The 18,805-nt window shown below is 42.0% G+C and overlaps 1 protein-coding gene across 1 annotated transcript in view; it reads right to left on the bottom strand.

Moving 5' to 3' along the window:
- CFAP74 (cilia and flagella associated protein 74) overlaps nt 1–18,566 on the bottom strand; it is a 43,989-nt gene extending 25,423 nt beyond the window's left edge. Inside the window, 16 exon segments of the mRNA XM_077788242.1 lie at nt 1,044–1,162; nt 1,621–1,791; nt 2,451–2,633; nt 3,023–3,230; nt 3,734–3,891; nt 4,635–4,737; nt 5,918–6,028; nt 6,632–6,805; nt 7,905–8,009; nt 9,449–9,547; nt 9,748–9,894; nt 10,330–10,420; nt 10,802–11,213; nt 11,507–11,586; nt 12,182–12,845; nt 15,460–18,566. Of these exon segments, the coding sequence (XP_077644368.1) occupies nt 1,044–1,162; nt 1,621–1,791; nt 2,451–2,633; nt 3,023–3,230; nt 3,734–3,891; nt 4,635–4,737; nt 5,918–6,028; nt 6,632–6,805; nt 7,905–8,009; nt 9,449–9,547; nt 9,748–9,894; nt 10,330–10,420; nt 10,802–11,213; nt 11,507–11,586; nt 12,182–12,845; nt 15,460–15,555 (2,921 nt within the window). The 5' untranslated portion in view covers nt 15,556–18,566.
- Nucleotides 18,567–18,805: the final 239 nt, after the last annotated feature.

Consider the following 18,805-nt stretch of genomic DNA (forward strand, 5'->3'; position numbering starts at 1 on the left):
GAAGTGCTCCACACCTTTCCCAACCCACCACAGCAGCTGGATCCAGATTTTACAGCTCTCCAGGGATGTTGTTCAGTCTCTGTTCACATTCCTGGGGACTCTTGTGGGGACAAAATGGGCAAGGAATGGCTCCACCTTGGAGCATCCTGTCCTTATCAGATGATCCAGAAATTCCACATGTGGCTTATCCCCACCAGGACAGTGGGCAGTGAGCTGGGAAAGGAGCTCTGGAGTATGAAATCACTTACAGTGGTGAAACAACTTGTTGATTCACTGGGGTGTCATTAAAATGTCCCACAGGTGGCTTCTCCAGGTCAGCAGAAGGGTTCAAACCTGAACTTTCTCCTTAAGCCAAAGGAATTCACCTCCATTTCTCCTACTTGTTCATAAGTTTCACTTACACACAGGAGCTTTAGCATTTTTTCACTTTTAGGCTAGACTAGAGTAATTTTTTTTGTTTACCAGAATTCCAGGTAAATAAATTCTTTTCATGACTTCATTTTTTAGAGAAGTACTACTTTTACAACTTGTCTTTTATATATTTAAAGGCTCAGTGCAGCTCCAGAGAGAAATGGTATCTCAATTCTTAAAAAGAAACATTTTGTGGATACCTCCTTTTGTTTATTTATAAACAATGAGATAAAATTATCAATACAGTTTAACTGAGATTAATTTGCAATCTCCCAACTAGACACAGTGCTTCATTACATAACCTGGCAGCAGGATTACAGGAATAGATTGATGGGAAAGATCACAGGATTGCAATTTAAGTGCTCTTTGCTCTGAGATTGATTTCCTTTATTTCATCAGTTTTCTTCCTTTTCTGTTGAAATAAACTGTGTTTATCTCAAGACATAAGTTTGACGTTTTTTTCCCCCCCAGCTCTCTCCCCCACCCCATTGAGGAGGGAGTGAGGAGCTGCTCTGTGGAGTTTCTCTGCCTGCAGGGTTAACCCACAACAAGCAGAAACTTCAGTTGCTGCTGAACTGGGTTCCAGTTCTTGTGGTACAAAGGTAAAACAAGTCTGCAGTGAATTTACTTACTGAACACTGATGAAATCCTTGAGCCATTCACTGATTCCCACCAGCCTGCAGTAATTAACACTGTAGGATACATTTGTCAAAACTATCTTCTTTTTGTAGATTTGACCAACATCAAAATCCTTGGAATGCCAAACATACCAGGTGAGTTTCAGAGACATGATGTCACATTCATGGTCTGAGTTATTAACAGTTTTGTTAAGTAATTGAAATTTACCTATATGGGAATCATCACTTCTTCAAGGACATTATTTTACAGTAATAATGTATTTACAAACAATATACAAGTAATAGTTATGCTCCCCTTCAAAAAACACAAAACAGTCCAACAGGAGGTTTCATCTTCTAGTCACCCTTCTGACAGTACTTAGACTCCCCATAGGAAGTATTTTATAGTTTAGATAGTAAAACTAACTAGTTTATTTTATCTATCACTTAGCAAAGATCTTGTTAGAGAAAAAGGCAAGAGCTGTTTCAAATTTCACTACAGGCCTATTAAAGGCTGCAACAGATTTTTGATCAAGACATTGGGATATACCTCCAGCAGATACCTCTCTACAGTGGCAGAATGGCCACTGACCTTGAAATGAATGCAGCTGGGTTTGCTGTGGAAAGCACAGCCCTTATGTTCCTGAGCAGGCACAGTTTGCTTGTGAAGAATTCTAGTTTGGAGTTTCTCCATTTTTTTCTCAGCCATTTGTTTCCTCATTGCCCTGATAGCCAACTGAGTTGGATCTTCTGCTTTGGGCACCTAAAAAGGAACAAGCAGAAAAGCCACCAGATCTGTGTGTGACCACAGAAATCTGCAGCTCTAGTAGAAAAATCTGCAAAAGGAATCTTCCAGCACCTGGCCAGCCTTTGTCTGGCTCTCTCCAGTCAAACTCAGCATCCCAACCTCAACATGAAGAACTTAATGGATTCTCCGCTGTCTGTTCTGCAGTTTATCATCACCCAACACTAGAAAATCATGTTTTTCATGGCAGAATTAGCTTTTCTGCACTTTAAGGGGTTTTTTTTTCTTCTCAACTTATTAAACATTGAGAAAAAAAATAATCAGCTAACTTCACTGGAATGTTTCAGTCATGGTCCAGTGCTTTTCCATGCAACTCTAGGAATATGTACTGACATGATTTCTTTTTGATGGATTCTGAAGTTTTTTTAAACTCAAGTAAACATAATGTGATTTATGTCTTCACAGATTTCTGAACTAAACCTAAAGTACTGTTTTCTCTTAGAGAGAACAAACTCCTCCAGAACAGTGTCAAACAGCAATGACTGATGATATTCTCACATCTGAATTTCTGCATCTATGTAATAACAAAATGTCTGCATTTTAACTGAAAAATACATAACTTTTGGTTTCAAGCAAGGTTATTTTCTGTTTCTAACAAGAGATACCACAACATTTACCTCGTTCAAGTCATATTCCCGACTCCAAAGTCCTGGGAACTCTGGTACCAGGAGGGTCTTGTCACTCTCTGTGTCCTCATCACCACTTTCCCAGAGCACATCCTGGGATCTGTTCTCAGGACTCTCTCCTTGGGGAGCATTTCCCTCCCCAGCTGAGGAACAAACTGATGGAGAGCGCCACGGCTTTGGTGAAAGAACACAAGTTTTGAAGATACAGCTAAAAATTATAGTTATTACAAAAGTTATCAATTTCTGAGGAGATATTTTAACACAAAAATGACAGGTCTCTGAGCCTTTGGCTCAGAGGCCAAAGATGCCAACTTAGGCCAATCCTCTCTTAAAACACTGAATCCAGACAAAATTTTACATTAAAAGCCACTATATTTCCTTCAAGAAAAAGGAAACTAACAGATATTAAGATATCTGAAGGGGAAATTTCTCTCCACTTGTTTTCTACTGTCTCATGTTTGCTTGTAGTCTGTGCTATTTTTAAACAGAATTCAATGACCTGCATATTTAACAAAACAAAACAAAACAATCTAAAGATAGCTAATTCCTAGGCCTTTGATTACCTGTGATATTTCTCCATCTGCATATTTGCAGGTCTCCTCACTTTGCCAGGCTTTCCCACTCTGCAGTAAAGCATCCCCAAGTTTACCATGAGCCTTAATTGCCTTAGTAGGGGACTGAGTTTTTCTCTGCTTGTGAATGGAAGCTCTTTCTTGCAAAATTCGAGACACAATCTCCATTTTTCTTGACTTCTGCAGTTCTCTAAAAACTCTGTAATCCAAAGTTGTAAGAAATATTAACCCAACCATGGTTGTTTAACAATAATATTAACTACAACACAGTTCCCTTGGAGGCTTTTAGCTAAATAGCAAGTCTTTAAGTTGGGTTCAGTGGTAATTTGTGCCAAGACACCAAGTGATTCAGAGGCTGTTTATACATTTTTGCAGACTAAATATACTCAGTTACAGTGTTTTAGAAGGCTGATACAGACTTTCACAGTGTTCAGAGGAGGAAGAAGGACAGTTACTTCAGGTTTCCAGTTTAGGGTCACTGAATTCCCCTCCTGGAGGAGTCAACCACTGAACACCCACAGAGCTCTGGAGCTCTGAGCACCCTCAAGGCCAGAGTTCAGGGCACCAAGAACAGACTGTGCAAGTGTCACACATAGAATGGGAGAGGGCGTTCACTCCCTCCAGGCTCCAGAGATGTTCTGCCTTCAGGATCTGACTGAGCTCCAGGGAGCAGGCAGAGTTTGATATGGATATGATACTCACTCTTTCCTTTTTTCGTGTTCTTGCTGTCGTTTATGGAGAAAAATTTCCCTGATAACATTGCCTCCTTCTGCTAGGATAGCCTCCCTCATTTTCATCTCCTCCTTCTTTGCCTCCAAGGTCTTTGCTTTGTTCAAAATCTGGAGAGTTTGGAGCCTTTCCTATGAAAGTCATAAAACCCAGTTACATATTTGATTCATATATTAAAGAATATAAAACAGAGGATCTAATGCTGGTCCCCTTATCCAAGTATCCATTTATGGTGATGTCTCTGAAGCAGAAGGCATTGTCTGCAATATTCTCTGTAGTCATGGGGTGCTGAGATGTAGAAAGCTCTGACTAGGTCCAGGCTACTTCTCTACCTTCCAGTCTGCCCCTGGAATGCTGCTCAGTGGAGGAATATGAAAAGATAACAGTTCCTAACAAATCAGGATTAAATTAAGATCATTCCCTCATATTCTACAGAACATAAATAGAAAAGCAAAGCAGCATAGCTCAGAAATTCCTAATTTATACTATTTAAATTCTCAAATAACTGTTTTTCTTCCATATGTTTTCTCCATGTGGAATATTTTTGCATTGGGATCCAAATAACTGGAAATCCTTCTGGCTGAACTTCCAGAGAACTTTTTTTAGTATGCATTATTTCCCAGAAAGCTCCCCCCCTGAAACAACTAGACTGTTGACAGAATAAACTGCATCATCAGAAGTGTTAAAACCTGCCCACACAGATCTCATGCCATCCCTGCAATGGTTAAACTCTCCCCAGTTTCAAGGGTTTTGGTCAGTGATGTGATCAAGAATCACCACACAGCTCTGCAAGGAAAACTGAGCTGACTTGCATTAGAAGCCAGCAGTCTCCCAAGTCAGTGACTTCATTCCCATCCCAGCCCAGCAGCAGTACCCTGTTGGAAGTGATGCTGGTTTTCAGGGAAAGCACAGCTTGTATCCTTCTCTCCATATGCTCCTGAGCTTTCGCTTCTTCCTTTGCATTTTTTTCATGAATTCTGTAAGCAAAGTGAAATCTTTCAGGCTCTCATCCTGGAAAGCTCTTGGTAATAGAATGTCTGAGCTGACAAGGAGTAATTGCCACCAGGAATTGCTGCTGCAAAGTCCTGTTTGGTGGGCACTGGCTGTGGGCACAAGGGAACAGCTGGAGGCTCCTCCAAACATGGCACTGCTCAAGCTCCAAGTGCCAACAGGTTTTCAAATATTTTGCTCAACAACTTTAATTTTTTTAAGTTTTGGATATGAAGAATGTGTTTCATGTTATGACATATGACTGGCTGCTAAAATAAAGAATTCAGGTGTTGCTCATATAAGCAGTATCTAAACCTTATGTAGCAAACTTTTACAAGCCAAGCACATGTACTCACACTAAAAATAAACCCTGAATACTCTACAAGTTGGAAATACGTGGGCAGGAGTCAAACCTGGGAATATTCCAGCTAATATAATGGGAAACCAAGAAAAAAAATTAAGATTGATATGTTTTATATATTTGTCAGGAAAAAAAATCTATTTGATTTTGTTTTTCTTAATTATGATCAGTTTGTACACACCATCTAATAAAAATAAAACAGCATTGAAGCAGTACAGTTATTTCAGTCATTTTACAATTAAGTCCTAATATTTATGCATTAGGATATATTTATATATATGTTAAAATCAGTAACAAATGTTCAGTTTCTCCAGCAGCAAAATAATTGAACACCAGAATAACCATAAACATAATCCTATGAAAGAAGATGTAATTTAAAATCAACCAGAGCAGCAAGACAAAGAAATTGCCCATCAATTGATTGATGCTTTTTAACCACATTTCTGAGGGGACATAGAATGGGACAGGGCAGGTTTCAAACCTGGATTTTAGTTCTACTACTTCAGTTAATGACACACACACACATTTATAAAATGCTTCAAGTCATTATCAATGCCTCCAATTGGTCAGAATCCTCACGACAAAGACTCCAGGGAATTTGGAGGCCTTGCTAGGACATTGAGTGGATTTTCTTCTTTCCACATCCTTTTTGCTCTGTAAGATCTCCATACCTCACCACACTGTACCTGGCACGAGATTGCCAGGTGAAACAGAAACAACTTACAGAAAAATCATTATTTTTCAAATACCGGAGGATAAAGCCTTGCCCAGCAGAGAATGTACAACAGGAAAGGAGTGAAGCCCACCTTGCCATGCTTTGCCTCAGGAAGCAGACTGCTTTCTCATGGTTCCTTTTGGCATCCTCGAGGATTTTTTTATTTCTTTCTTCACGTTCTCTTTGGGCTTCCTCCTCTCTTCTGCAAAACACAGACAAACCAACAGTTGCAGCAGGACCAAGGAAAATTGGATTCCAACACAATGAGACCTCAGGGTGGGGTTGGGGAGTTTATTAATATGTGCTAAAATTAGGACATTTGTCCACTCTCCACATCCCCCACATTATAGAAAAAGTGATAAAGTTCACAAAAGCCACAGACTGACACACTTTTGCTCTGCTTTTGGAGAGCACTTTTGTGCTTTTTGGTGTTTGCTTCTGCTCCAGGAAATCTCAATGGACTTCGCTATAAGCCAGAAGGTCCTGGAGGCCAACAGCACTGCAGACACATGCAGTTACTCTGACCCAATAACCCTCATTTCCTATGAGAAAACCCCCTGCATTTGACCTTTTTTCATTCTCATTAAGTTAACTCCCACAGATCAGAAATCCTTACTTGCATAACTGCAAGACCATGGCCAATTCTTATTTTAATTCCATTTCCTCATCAAATATTCCTGAAGCACACCCAGCTAAGACACACAGTAGCACCAGTATCTGAACTAGCTAATCTCAGCACCTGCAGCAGAGAATTGGCTGAAAATAAAACAAGAAAGGCAGCAGGCTCTGACTTTGAGGTTCTTACTTCTCTCGAGCCCGACGTGTTCCTTCTGCTTGCAGGGCTGTTATTTTTTCCTTGCAAATCCTCACTTCTCTCTCTTCCTGGTATTGCATCTGTAGCTCCTCCTCATCTTTTTGAAGTTTTTCACGGAGGATGTTGTGTTTTCCCTGTTCAGTTTCTATCTGCCACAGCTCAACCCTTGGAAAGAAAAAGTGTGAATTGTTTTCACTGGAATACTGATATTCTTTCACTTTAAGGTGATAGATTGAGTAAGGAAGACTCTATGGGAAAAATAAACATGTAACCATGTTTTCTATTATTATTTTAAAACATGTTTTGAATCAAACCCTTTTACTGACACAGGTGTTCCAGACTAAAACTCATATCTAATACCATATCCCTTTCAAAGACATCAAAAATATTGGTCCAAAAAAGGTAAAAAAATAAACCTCAAGTTTGTGTTTCTCTCATTTACCTGGAAGAAAAAAAAAAAAATCTAAAAATAGCTTTTCCTTCAACAATAAATAACTTCAGGGACAGGCCACAGCTTTTATTCTTCTGTGCTTTGCTGAAGGAACCAGATATGATAAAGCTGAGTACATTAATCTGTTCTGTGTATTGCTAATCACACAATAAACAAGTCAAGCATTTTAAAGCTATTACACAACACTGCAGCAGAACGCACTGTATCCTGGTTAACCACTTGGCTAATCACAGCTAGAAGCCTGTGCCTGTTTCTTCCTTTGATGTACCTGTGGTACCAAAATATAAACATACTCACCTGTTGCCTCCTGCAAAAGACAGTTTTACTCTGTCTGATATAAAAAAGTAATTTATTATGTGTGAACAATCAATTACAAGCAGCAATATCAGCTTGGCATAAAAATACACAGTACTGCTACAATGTCTCCATCATGCTCACTTTCTATGCTTTCCTTTATGCCCTATAAAAACACTAAGAGGTATAAATTACAAGTATTTATGCTCATGCACAGACAGATTTACTTTAGTCCATCTTATTTTACATTTCAAATGAGACTTGTTTAGGTCACAGTTTATGTACCTCTCATAATAAAATAAAAACTTTATTTACATGTGCAAAGCTAACTTGGGGACTCAGCCACATCACTCAACTTTGTAAGGAATGAACCATGTAGGCTAAAAGTTGCTCTAGAATAATGTAGTTCAGTATTTATAAGTAATTTCTCTACTGACTAACTTTTGAATCCATCCAACAGCATATGAAGAATGTAACAAAGATTGATTCCCTTCACACTTTCTTCATTCCCTCACTTACAAGTTTTGTTTTAGTGTCAGAGCAAGTCTCAGCTCCAGCTCCTTCTCTCTCTCCAGTTCAGTGCACAATCGGCTGCTCACGGCCTGCAGGCGGGACACGGCTGCACTGGCAACGTTAGAGAGAACCCAGCAGAAAGAAATGTGAACACAGCCCCCCTTGCAAGATCAGCAAGAGTAAAGCACAGCTTTAAGGCTCAGGTTTATTCATCAGAATCCCAGCAATTTATGCAGCCTCTTGTTTAACCTTCTACATGTCCAATCTTGAGGCAGAGCTTTCTTTAAACTCTTACACACCAGTTGAAAGGAGCAGATGAGAATTTCAAAAGCACTGACCAGTAGCTTAATGCAACAATTCACTTGTCAAACTGATAAAAGTAGTATTATTCATGAAGATAAGTGTAGGTGAACCTAGAGAACCTAGACTGATTTTGCTTTTTAAATGGTACTACAATATTCAATACACAGCCTACAACTGCAGCATTCCCACAAAGTTATTTTCCTTCTCTCCCCAGGAAAACTAGCAGACAGTGTGCTACAGGATCCACAGACACTGGCCTGACTATACTCACCATAAACTCCCATCCTCTAAATGAAAATTGGATCTTCTACCTACAGCTACTCCTTTAAATTCAACATTTCTTTATTGGCATTGGTAGTGCTAATGGCAGCCAGGATTTGCATTATTGCTAAAACACAAAGACTTTGAACTTCATAAGCCAGAAATCTATCAGGCCTTCTCACTCCACTAGTCACTTGCTAAATGTAAGAGATTGGGAGAATTGCTATTTTTTCCATATCTAGGCCTCTCCATGTGACCCATCATAAGGATAAACACTACACTGCTTTTCTGTCTTTGCTGGGATTTGTTACTGTCTCCGAGATCCCACTTGCACCACCTCAGGAGACTCATTTGCATCAGCCCATCAGTTTTGTTTAAGCAGCTCTCCCATTCTGGCAGTTAACCTGCCTTCCTTTCTCTCATTCATCGCTTCTCTAACCTGGGGATTAACACAGGTTAGAAATGCAGCTGTGAAGTTTGTTCACAAGCCTCTGGCTCCTGGTACACAAGCCACCCACTGCTTTCTATTTAAACCAAATGTGAAGAGTACAGTAAATTGCCTCCCACTTGATAGCACAAGTGTTTCAGAGCAGCTCCTGTATGCAGAGCTACTCCTGAAAGGCATTCCTGCATTCCAGAACAACACAAGAAAGGAATGGCACATGTATATATGTGTTTATAAAAATATATATACACACATCTATAGAAATCCTGACTGAGTAATCACCAGAAACAAAGCCATGATCTCCATGAGTGCCACAGCACCTTGATTCATCAGACTGAATAGAAGATTGAGACACTGACAGACATAATTGACAGCAGTGGGCTAGGCTGATTTAGTACCTGTTGTTACACTTTAAAATATATGCCTCTTTCCTATCCATTCCCAAGTTTCCACATCTTTCTGCTCTTATCTCATTAATTACACATAGATGAACATAGTGGATGCCTGTAAACCTTGGTATCCAGAAATACTCTCTACCTACACATTGCCAGCCTCCTCTTCTCTCTCTATTTCCATGTCTACATGATCCAGCTGCTTTGCCAGCATCTTGCTCCGCAGCCGACAGGCACTCAGCGTGTCACTGCAAGAAACAAACACATCATTTATGTTTTGTAGGTTCTTTTCTCTTCCCAGTGAAAGTCTTCTTTTTGAGGGCAAGATTCACAGCCAGGATTCCTGTCAGATACATGGTTCTATAAACTCTAGTATTTATGATGGATACAGTACCTCAGTATTTGCTGGGGATTTGTGTTGATGGATTATGTTTGCTTAAACACTAACCTGGTTTTTTGGACCATCAATTCCTTTTCCCCGACCATGTCATCGAGCAATTGGAGGTTTCTCTGTGAGGTTAATATGCTAATTCTGTCTGCAGACTTCAGAGGTTGAATGTTGCCAATGTTGCCCAAGGAGTGTTCTGAGCTTTGCCTTTGAATTGGAACACACAACCAACAAAGAAACAATGTGAAACTGTAGTTATGTGAAGTTTGTCTGACATCCTCACATCCCTGCTTTCTGTTTTATTCTAGCAGAACTGTTACAAATAAGACCATTATAAATAAGGAAGAACATGAACACAAACAACACAGGAAGTTTGCATGCAGGGATTTAAGCCAGGATTTTCAGTATTGGATAACTAATGTTGAACATTTATACCCTCATTTAAAGCATTAATGATTTGTGTTTGTTTTAAAATGCCTGGGGCTCCTCTTGATCCCACCTCAGCTTTGCAATTTTAGTGTTCCTAAACAATAGTTTACAATTTCAACAGGAACATTTTAAACTAGTTTAAGACATGTCATACACAGCTGGTCACTCAGCACCACTGAGGAAATTCTGTTTGAACTGGAGCAAGGTATTTACGTGCTAGAATCAGACTGGTCTCCAGCATCTTCAAAAGTGTCCATCTTTTCCATCTTGCCACCATCATCCAGCTCTTCTTCCAGCTCATATTCTAGCAGATATTGAAACAACAGCTTAATAAAGAGACTTAGACTTAAAATGCAAAGCTTTCTATATTTGCTGTCAAGTCACAGCATGTAGAATCAGACATGACATTTTATAGCATTACTGCAGTGTACATTAAAAAATTCATATGGCAAAACACACAGGACTATTATACACCTGCAAATGAACAGGAGAATGTTCTCTGCCTTCATGTGGAAACGTCACCAAGAATCCCATTTATGTGGGAAAATCCCAAACAAGAACAGGGAGGGGGACAAGGGAGAATAATGTATTGTCAGGTTCTGGCCAATGATCTAACATATTTATCTTACATTAAGTTTACATTAATGTCAGTTTTTTGTGAGTTATCAAAACAATTCCTTTTCACCTTCCCAGTGTTCTTCCACGTCAGGGAGCTGACCAGCTGCATCTTCTTTTCCTTCCTCTTCTTGTCTTTCTTCTTCCTCTTCTTGTTCTTCTTCCTCTTTTTTCTCTTCTTCTCTTTCTTTTTCCTCTTCTTCTTCTCCTTCTTCCTCTTTTTGTCTTTCTCCTTCTTCCTCTTCCTGTCTTTCTCCTTCTTCCTCTTCCTGTCTTTCTTCTATTTCTTGTCTTTCTTCTTCTTTTTCTCTTTTTTCTTCTTCTTCCTCTTCTCTTTCTTCTTTTTCCTCTTCTTTTTCTTCTTCTCCCTCCTGTCTTTCTTCCTCCTCCTCTAGAAATACTAGAGGAGATATTTGCTGTTCTCCCTCACTAAAACTGATCTCATGATCTTCCATGCTGACGGTTCTTTCCAAATGACCAGGCTGAATAAAAAGAAGAACATGTTTTCCACATCAAATATCCAACAACCTGCAATAGTGGTGGCTACCTCTGTAATTGAATTCACAGCATTCAGTACACACTTAATGCATGTGAAATAACTGGACATAACCATATACCTCTGTGCTAGTTACACATTTTGAGTATCACCTATAATAAATCTCTTAGTGAAAAGCAAGGACTCTGCCTTTTTGCTTTTTTTTTTTTTTTTTTTTTTTTTTTTAACAGAACAATATAATATAACAATACAATATAACAGAACAGTAATAAAACAAACCTTCTGAATGTATTTTATCCACTTACACCATGACTTTACCCCAAATGATTTGGGCACAACTCCAACAAACACTCTTCGTTCTTAAGTCTTGTGGAGCTCTCCAATGCAAAGCAAACTGTTCCCAAATGTTGTTAAAATTTATTAGAATTCAGTAAATTCTGCTTGTCATCTAGAATGAGTTATTACCACATGGTTGAGCATTTCACATCATACCCACAGAAAAACTTGGACATATGATTAATTTTAACGAAGGTGGCTCAGCTTTAAGCGCGTTTATGTAAATCCTTCTGCAGAACTCAAGAAGAATTGACAAAAAGAGAGCATCTATTTTCTTCAGTTAAGGAGCAGAGAAAACACACCCCAGGATCTGAAGTATGGAGGAATGAGTAAATGATAGGAACCACCTTAAAGCCAAGTATGATTCCTACGCTGGGCTACCGATTTAGGGATGTTGGTGGCACTAAGCAACACAAACACCCAACGAGCAGCCAGCGCAGCAGCGGCCCCAACGCCTTCAGCCAAACGGCCGCGTTGTGGGGTTGCGCGGCTGCAGCTCCCAGCTGCCAAAGTTTGGGGTGAATCAGGCCGAGACGCAGAGCGCGGCAGACGCCCCGGCCCTCCCGCAGGACACCCGGGGCAGTGTCGGTGCCCCCGGCGCTGTCCCCTGGCGCTCACCGCGCTCAGCCCCGGCCGGCTCCGCACGGCCCCGGGCCCGCCGCGCCGGCCGCGCTGCCACGGCAACGGCGCCAACCACGGCGCGCGGGGGCGATCCGCCCCAGCCACCGCGGGCGCGGGGCGGCGCGGCCGGCGCGCCTCGCTGATCCCCCCTCCCGCGGGGTGGTGCGGCCCGGGATGGGCTGCGGGCCGTGGGCCGGGGCCGGTGTCCGAGGGCCGGGGTCCGGTGTCCGAGGGATGGGGTCCGGTGTCTGAGGGCCGGGGTCCCTGGGCTGATGTCCAGTGTCTGAGGGCCGGGGTCCGGTGTCCGAGGGCCGGGGTCCTGTGCCCGAGGGCCGGGTCCGGTGTCTGAGGGCGGGGGTCCGGTGTCCGAGGGCCGGGGTCCAGTGTCCGAGGGCCGGGGTCCCTGGGTGTGGGTCCCGTGTCCGAGGGCCGGGGTCCCTGGGCCGATGTCCAGTGTCCAAGTGCTGGGGTCCGGTGTCTGAGGGCCGGGTCCAGTGTCTGAGGGCCGGGGTCCCTGGGTGTGGGTCCGGTGTCCGAGGGCCGGGGTCCCTGGGCCGATGTCCAGTGTCCAAGTGCTGGGGTCCGGTGTCCGAGGGCCGGGGTCCCTGGGCTGATGTCCGGTGTCTGAGGGCCGGGGTCCGTTGTCCGAGGGCCGGGGTCCCTGGGTGTGGGTCCGGTGTCCGAGGGCCGGGGTCCCTGGGTGTGGGTCCGGTGTCCGAGGGCCGGGGTCCCTGGGCTGATGTCCGGTGTCTGAGGGCCAGGGTCCAGTGTCCGAGGGCCGGGGTCTCTGGGCTGATGTCCGGTGTCTGAGGGCCGGGGTCCCTGGGTGTGGGTCCGGTGTCCGAGGGCCGGGGTCCCTGGGCTGATGTCCGGTGTCCGAGGGCCGGGGTCCCTGGGTGTGGGTCCGGTGTCCGAGGGCCGGGGTCCCTGGCGTCCTCACAGTTGTTCAGATCATTGAGTTGTTGAGGTCCGAGCCATCTTGAGCCGCTCTCTGGGGTGTTTTCCTACTTGATGATTTTTTACGTTATTTATTGTCAGAGGTAGATCAGAATATGAACCACTGACATGGCTCCTGCCCGGGTGTGGTGGTGAGTGAGCTTTTTGCACGTTCTTTAAAAGAATGATTTACACTTTGGAAATACAGCAGCATTAACAATTCCATTGTATTAGTATCAGTAACTACCCTTGTGGGAGCACCTTTACCTATGCTGTCTGTCTGGGACATCTGGTTCAGGTGGTTTCAGGTAACCAAAGCCAGACATTCTCAGCGAACTTTCAGCTTGGTGTTTACTCACATACATTTATAAATTTTAAGCACATTGGTGGCATTATGATTAAAACCCTTTTTGTGAATTCACATGACTTGCTGCAATGTGAAGTCATGTGGATTTGGGGCTAGAGCACACATGTTAGAATACTGAAGGTTTCCAAAGTTTATTCCAAAAGGAATTTGTCTTAAATGTCTTTTCATAAGTAAGTCTATCCCAACAAAAGGATTTTACCATTAATTACTAATTAAAGGTTACTACACCAGAAATCATGTACTGCCCATGGTGTCCATTTATTATGTCACATTCTGAACAGGTCCTCTGGCTTCAGCAGCAACTGCAGCTCTAGAGGTTCCATAAGAACTTCTGTAATTGTTATAAATATGCACAAAATCACTACACGAAAAGTCTTTAGATGATATTTCAGTGATTTACGTAGTGAATGTCTGTGTTCATTAAGTGAACCAGTTTGAATATCCGTTCTGCAGTGGAATCTCCTGAGCCTGTGTGTTTGAGGTGTTCAAGTGTTCAGGTACCAGATTTAGGGTACCCAGAGAAGCTGTGGCTGTCCCATTCCTGGAAGTGTCCAAGGCCAGGTTGGACGTGGCTTGGAGCCACCTGGGATAGTGGGAGGTGTCCCTGCCCATGGCAGGGGCTAGCACAGGGTGAGCTTTGAGTTCCTCCCAACCCAGGCCATTCTATGATTTTAGCTCTAAACTGGTGATTAACTGGGTTTCCTTTCTGCTCTCTTCCTTGTGTTACCTTGACAAAGTCAAGGAGCAGTGCAGCTGGATCCACAGCAGAGCAGATCCCTGTTCCCTCACTCTTGGCACTAGGCCTTGATGACGTGCTAGAGAAACCCAGCTATTCAAAGACTCCCAGGGATTCAGTTATTAAAATACTGAGACATCATCTGCACCAAAATACACCCTGATCTGTACACAGAGACAGATGCATTCTCAGATTTATTTAGTTGAAAACGTTCCTTAATTGTAAGCAATATTTCTGTAATTGTTATCGTTGCTATGAGAGTAGGGTCTAGGTTCTGATCCCAGGCACACAAGCACATGCTGCTAATCTGAGCATTTATTTCCACTAGCACACACAGTATGGAGTATAAATTACTCACAGTGACCAGTTCACTGTCCCACATTTATACTATACGTCCTCAATCTTGAGAAATACATGGACATTCTTAGCTCTATAAATGGTGGAATCTTGATTTTATGGCATCTATTCATATTACATAAAACAAATTACATACAGACATTTGCAGGATTAAAGCTACAAGATGTAGGCTAAAAATATGCAGTGATTAACTGTATAGCTCTCTCTGCAGATCTGGAATAGTTATAACTGTGTTAACTCTGAACCTGCCAGTTCCCACTCTCCTTGAGTTGGGATAAAAAACATCCAAGCATGGATTTTCCCCTAAAGAAGACATCAGAAGAACACCTGGAAGTATCACTGATTGTCAGTTTCTTGTGATATTTTTCTTCAGGGTATTTTTTTAGTGCCAATTTACAACTGTTTGAATTATTTTCCTAACAACAACATCAACAAGGGTCATGATTTTGCCTCAGATGAATAATGTGTTTTTAGGGAAAGACAATGTAGATTTTTCTTTATCATATAGATAGGAAAGGGAGAAGATATCTGCAGTTCCTCTGAAGGAAATTATGGCTCCCCAGCCAAGTTCTTATCTCCCAATCTACAACTTATGTCTATCAACTTAAAGCCAGTGAATCTTTAGGATTTAAGCTCCTGGAAATGTACAAAAAAGGCTTTGATTGATGCAGCTTTTCCAGATTTTGTGGGCTCTGGACCCCAGTGATCTGTCTTGCAGAAACTAGGAAACAGAGTAAGCAGATCCAAATGAAACCTCTGCTGCTTTGCTCCCGGAGGTAAAATTCAGAGGCATTTCTGTGAAGTTCCTGCAGTAGCACCTCAGCATCAGCTGGAAAGGCAGCAGAGCTGGCCAGTTCCCTCTGCTCTGTGGCTGCATACTGTGCTTCCACAGGCAGTTGGCATTTCCCTTCCGAACGTTTCCAAGGTGACAGGAGCTCATCTATGGAGCTTTCTGGCGTTTAGGCAGGAAGACATGCCAATAATGGAATCTGCATTTTGGCAGGCTGGTTCCTATCAATTACATAACACAACTTGTCTGCCCCTGCTGTTTGATAGGGATCGATGTTGGCCTGTAAACAATGGCAAACATTGATTTGTCGGACTGTAAATAATGGCAAACATTGATGAGCATCTTCCCAATGACTCATCCTTACAGATGTATGGACAAAAAAATGAGAGGGGCATTTGCTATCAGAGCACTCCACGGAGGAATGGCCTGGGGTGGCACCAGCTGGGAGTGCACCCCTGGGAGCAACACATCTGGGGTAAAACTGTCATCCTGGTCCTGCAATTAGCCCTGGCTTGGGGGCAAAGGGGGGAATTTCATCCCAAATCTGTTGCATAAAGAAAAGAAAAGGAGGGCAAAGTGTCTGGCTGCAGTGTGCTTCATGATTATAAAAAAATGTATGCAGATTGAGGGAGGAACTAGATGTTCTACAGAACATTTAGAAACAGATAAAAACTATATTCCTAGCACTTCAAGTGAAAGGGAAATTATTATTGTGGTTATCAGATACTGATTAAATACAGATACATTTGTCTTGGGGCTGGGGGACATTCATACAGTGCAAGTACTGTACAACCTCTGAAACAAGCTAAATATTCCCACCATGCAATTGCTACTGATATTCCCAAATCTCATTTACAAAAATAGGCATATGTGTGTAATTGATATATCAAGAGACATTTGGCGATGTTGCCACAACAGTCTTTCATGAGCTGCTTAGGTGGAATCATGGGAGGGTGAGATTAATTATCCCTGTGGTACATTTTTTGCCTCTTAAAATTATATGTGACAATATGATATCTTTATTTTTCTGGCAATAAAACCACCTGTTCTACTTAGAAAATTATCTATTAAGAATACCAGGTAATGCAGTGTAGCTGTAAAATAAATTGAAATAATATCCTTTTGATACAGTCTCAAAATCCTGAGTAATAAATGATTGAAAACTTGTTTTTTGGCCCAAATCACTGAGCATGCTTCTCCTCAATCCCATCAAATTACACTATCCAATACATGATTGTATGGTGGCAGTTACAGAAGTATGATGACTGTGATCAGGGGATATTCATACCTGTTATATGTTCCAGAAGAAAAATACTTGTCATATACTGAAATGTGGGTTTTTGGCTTCAATGTAGTCAAATATACATCAAAGTTATGACTTTTATTAGTGCTTGAGTAAGGTGGATACTTCAAGAATTAGTAATTGTTGATATAGTAGTAATAACAATTAATGATTTAATAAATATTCATGATTAAATGTCATTGTAAAATTGTCCAGATGTTAGAGAGAAAAAAAGGCTTAGGAAACACTGAGTATCATGGGCCATCTTTTTAAGACTATTTGACAGTTCCCAGCCAGTAGCTAAAGCTAAAGGAAAGCTTTAATTATTTTCAAGAGGATTAGATGAGAAAGATTTGCAGAGCTTATTTATTTTGGTTTTTTTTGATGTTTTAATGGCAATTTTAATAGTTTCTTAATCTATGTTTTAGCAATTTTAATCTGTCATTGACTGTAATGAGTTTGGGATATTTAGCTAGAAATGTAGGAAATTAAATGTATTGTTGATTTTTATTATTTTATCTCCTCTCTTCCCTTTGGCAATATGAGTTACTTACTTTGAGTGGGTAGTATATATATGTATATGTATATACCAGTCTATTTTAAGTATGTATTGTATGTAAAACCAACTAAATCCAAGGCTAAATGACCAAACATTTGTCCTTCTTCTTTATAATATGCGGATATAATCAAGGCCCTTGTAGATAAAATGCAGTTTATTTATCTGAGAGAACTTTCACATGTCTTTTGGGATTGCCATTGCATTTTTACTTGTGTTAATGGTCACTTTTGTAGCAAGGTCTGTCCTTTCAGAACATGGTGTGCTTATATCAACACACAAATGCACACATCACACATTTACACGTGTTATCCACACATAAAATCCACTAAGACACAATCCAGATGTACAAAGTGCCTCTCTGGGCTTTTGGTTATTTTTCCAGATATATGATGAAGATATAGAAAACTGTTCTTTTTTACTAGTAAATTAGGTGACAGCTCTCCAGCCAGAGGAGAAAAACACTGAGGAATTCTCAGCATAGATATGTAGCCCAAAGCACCATCAGCCTTATGAGTAGGAAAAATATGAAAAAAATGTCAAATGAAAATATCCCAAAAGGTGAGAATGTGTTCTGTTATATGGAGACACAAAGTCATTCTGTTCTGTGTGTCACCAGATAAATTCCATTAAAAATCTTTCAGTTTACCTCATAAAAGAAAAAAAAGGAATTCATGCAATAATCTGACTCCTTGAGTTAAAATTTGTGTCTTTTCCTCCTTTTTGGATGTTAGCTGCAGGATTGCCATTGAGGTGGGCAGAGGGAGGAAAAGATCAGAAAGAAGATCACCTCTTACGTTATTATCACAGGTTTATGACATGCCTGTATTTGTTGTATTACATTTGTGTGTGTGTTGTGTACATCTGTTCCCCTGGATTTCATGGAACTGTTATTCCCCTCACCCACCACCTCTCAGTAGCCATTTGAAATGTTGGTACTAAATAAAAATACAGAACTAAGAAGACAAAAAGATGAATCCAACACTTTACCCCAGCTGCCTCCTTTCATTAGCTTAAAGTACCTGCACAATCATTTTTGTTTTATGATATAATTTCTTTAAAATGTCTCCTTCGCACTGTTTCCTTTGTGGGTTGGTTTTAAAATTGTCATTCGAGATTGAACAGCACCAAAAAGCCGAGGAGGCGGAGGAGGAGAGAAGGAAAGAGCGAATATGGAGGAGAAAACCGAGTTTGACCTGCAAGTCAGGATGAGCCCGAGGTCCCGAGGAGCCCCGTGGCCGGGTCCCCGGGAGCCGCGGTGTCCGGGAGCCGGCGGAGGTCCCGGGAGTTCGCGAGGCACAAGAGGTGGAAGCTGGACGATGGCAGCCCGAGCAGCCCGGGATGGAGCAGTGAACTGCTCCGCGCGTTCCACTGTAGAGAAGCCCCTCAGGAGCCCGAGAGCGGCGAGGCAGAAGTTTGTGTTGCGGGCTCTGCCCCTCTCGGTGGCACCGCCGGGTCGGGACAGCGCGCAGGCAGCGGAGAGGCGGCATTTCCCTGGCCACGGCGCGCATTTCCCATCGCCGGCGCGCTCGGAGCGATGCCGGCAGCCGGGCTGCAGCTGCGGTGCCCGGGCGCCGCCGGGATTTGCCGGGAGCTC

The sequence above is a fragment of the Lonchura striata genome, chromosome 24, assembly GCF_046129695.1.
Source record: "Lonchura striata isolate bLonStr1 chromosome 24, bLonStr1.mat, whole genome shotgun sequence".
NCBI classification, from domain to species: Eukaryota; Metazoa; Chordata; class Aves; order Passeriformes; family Estrildidae; genus Lonchura; species Lonchura striata.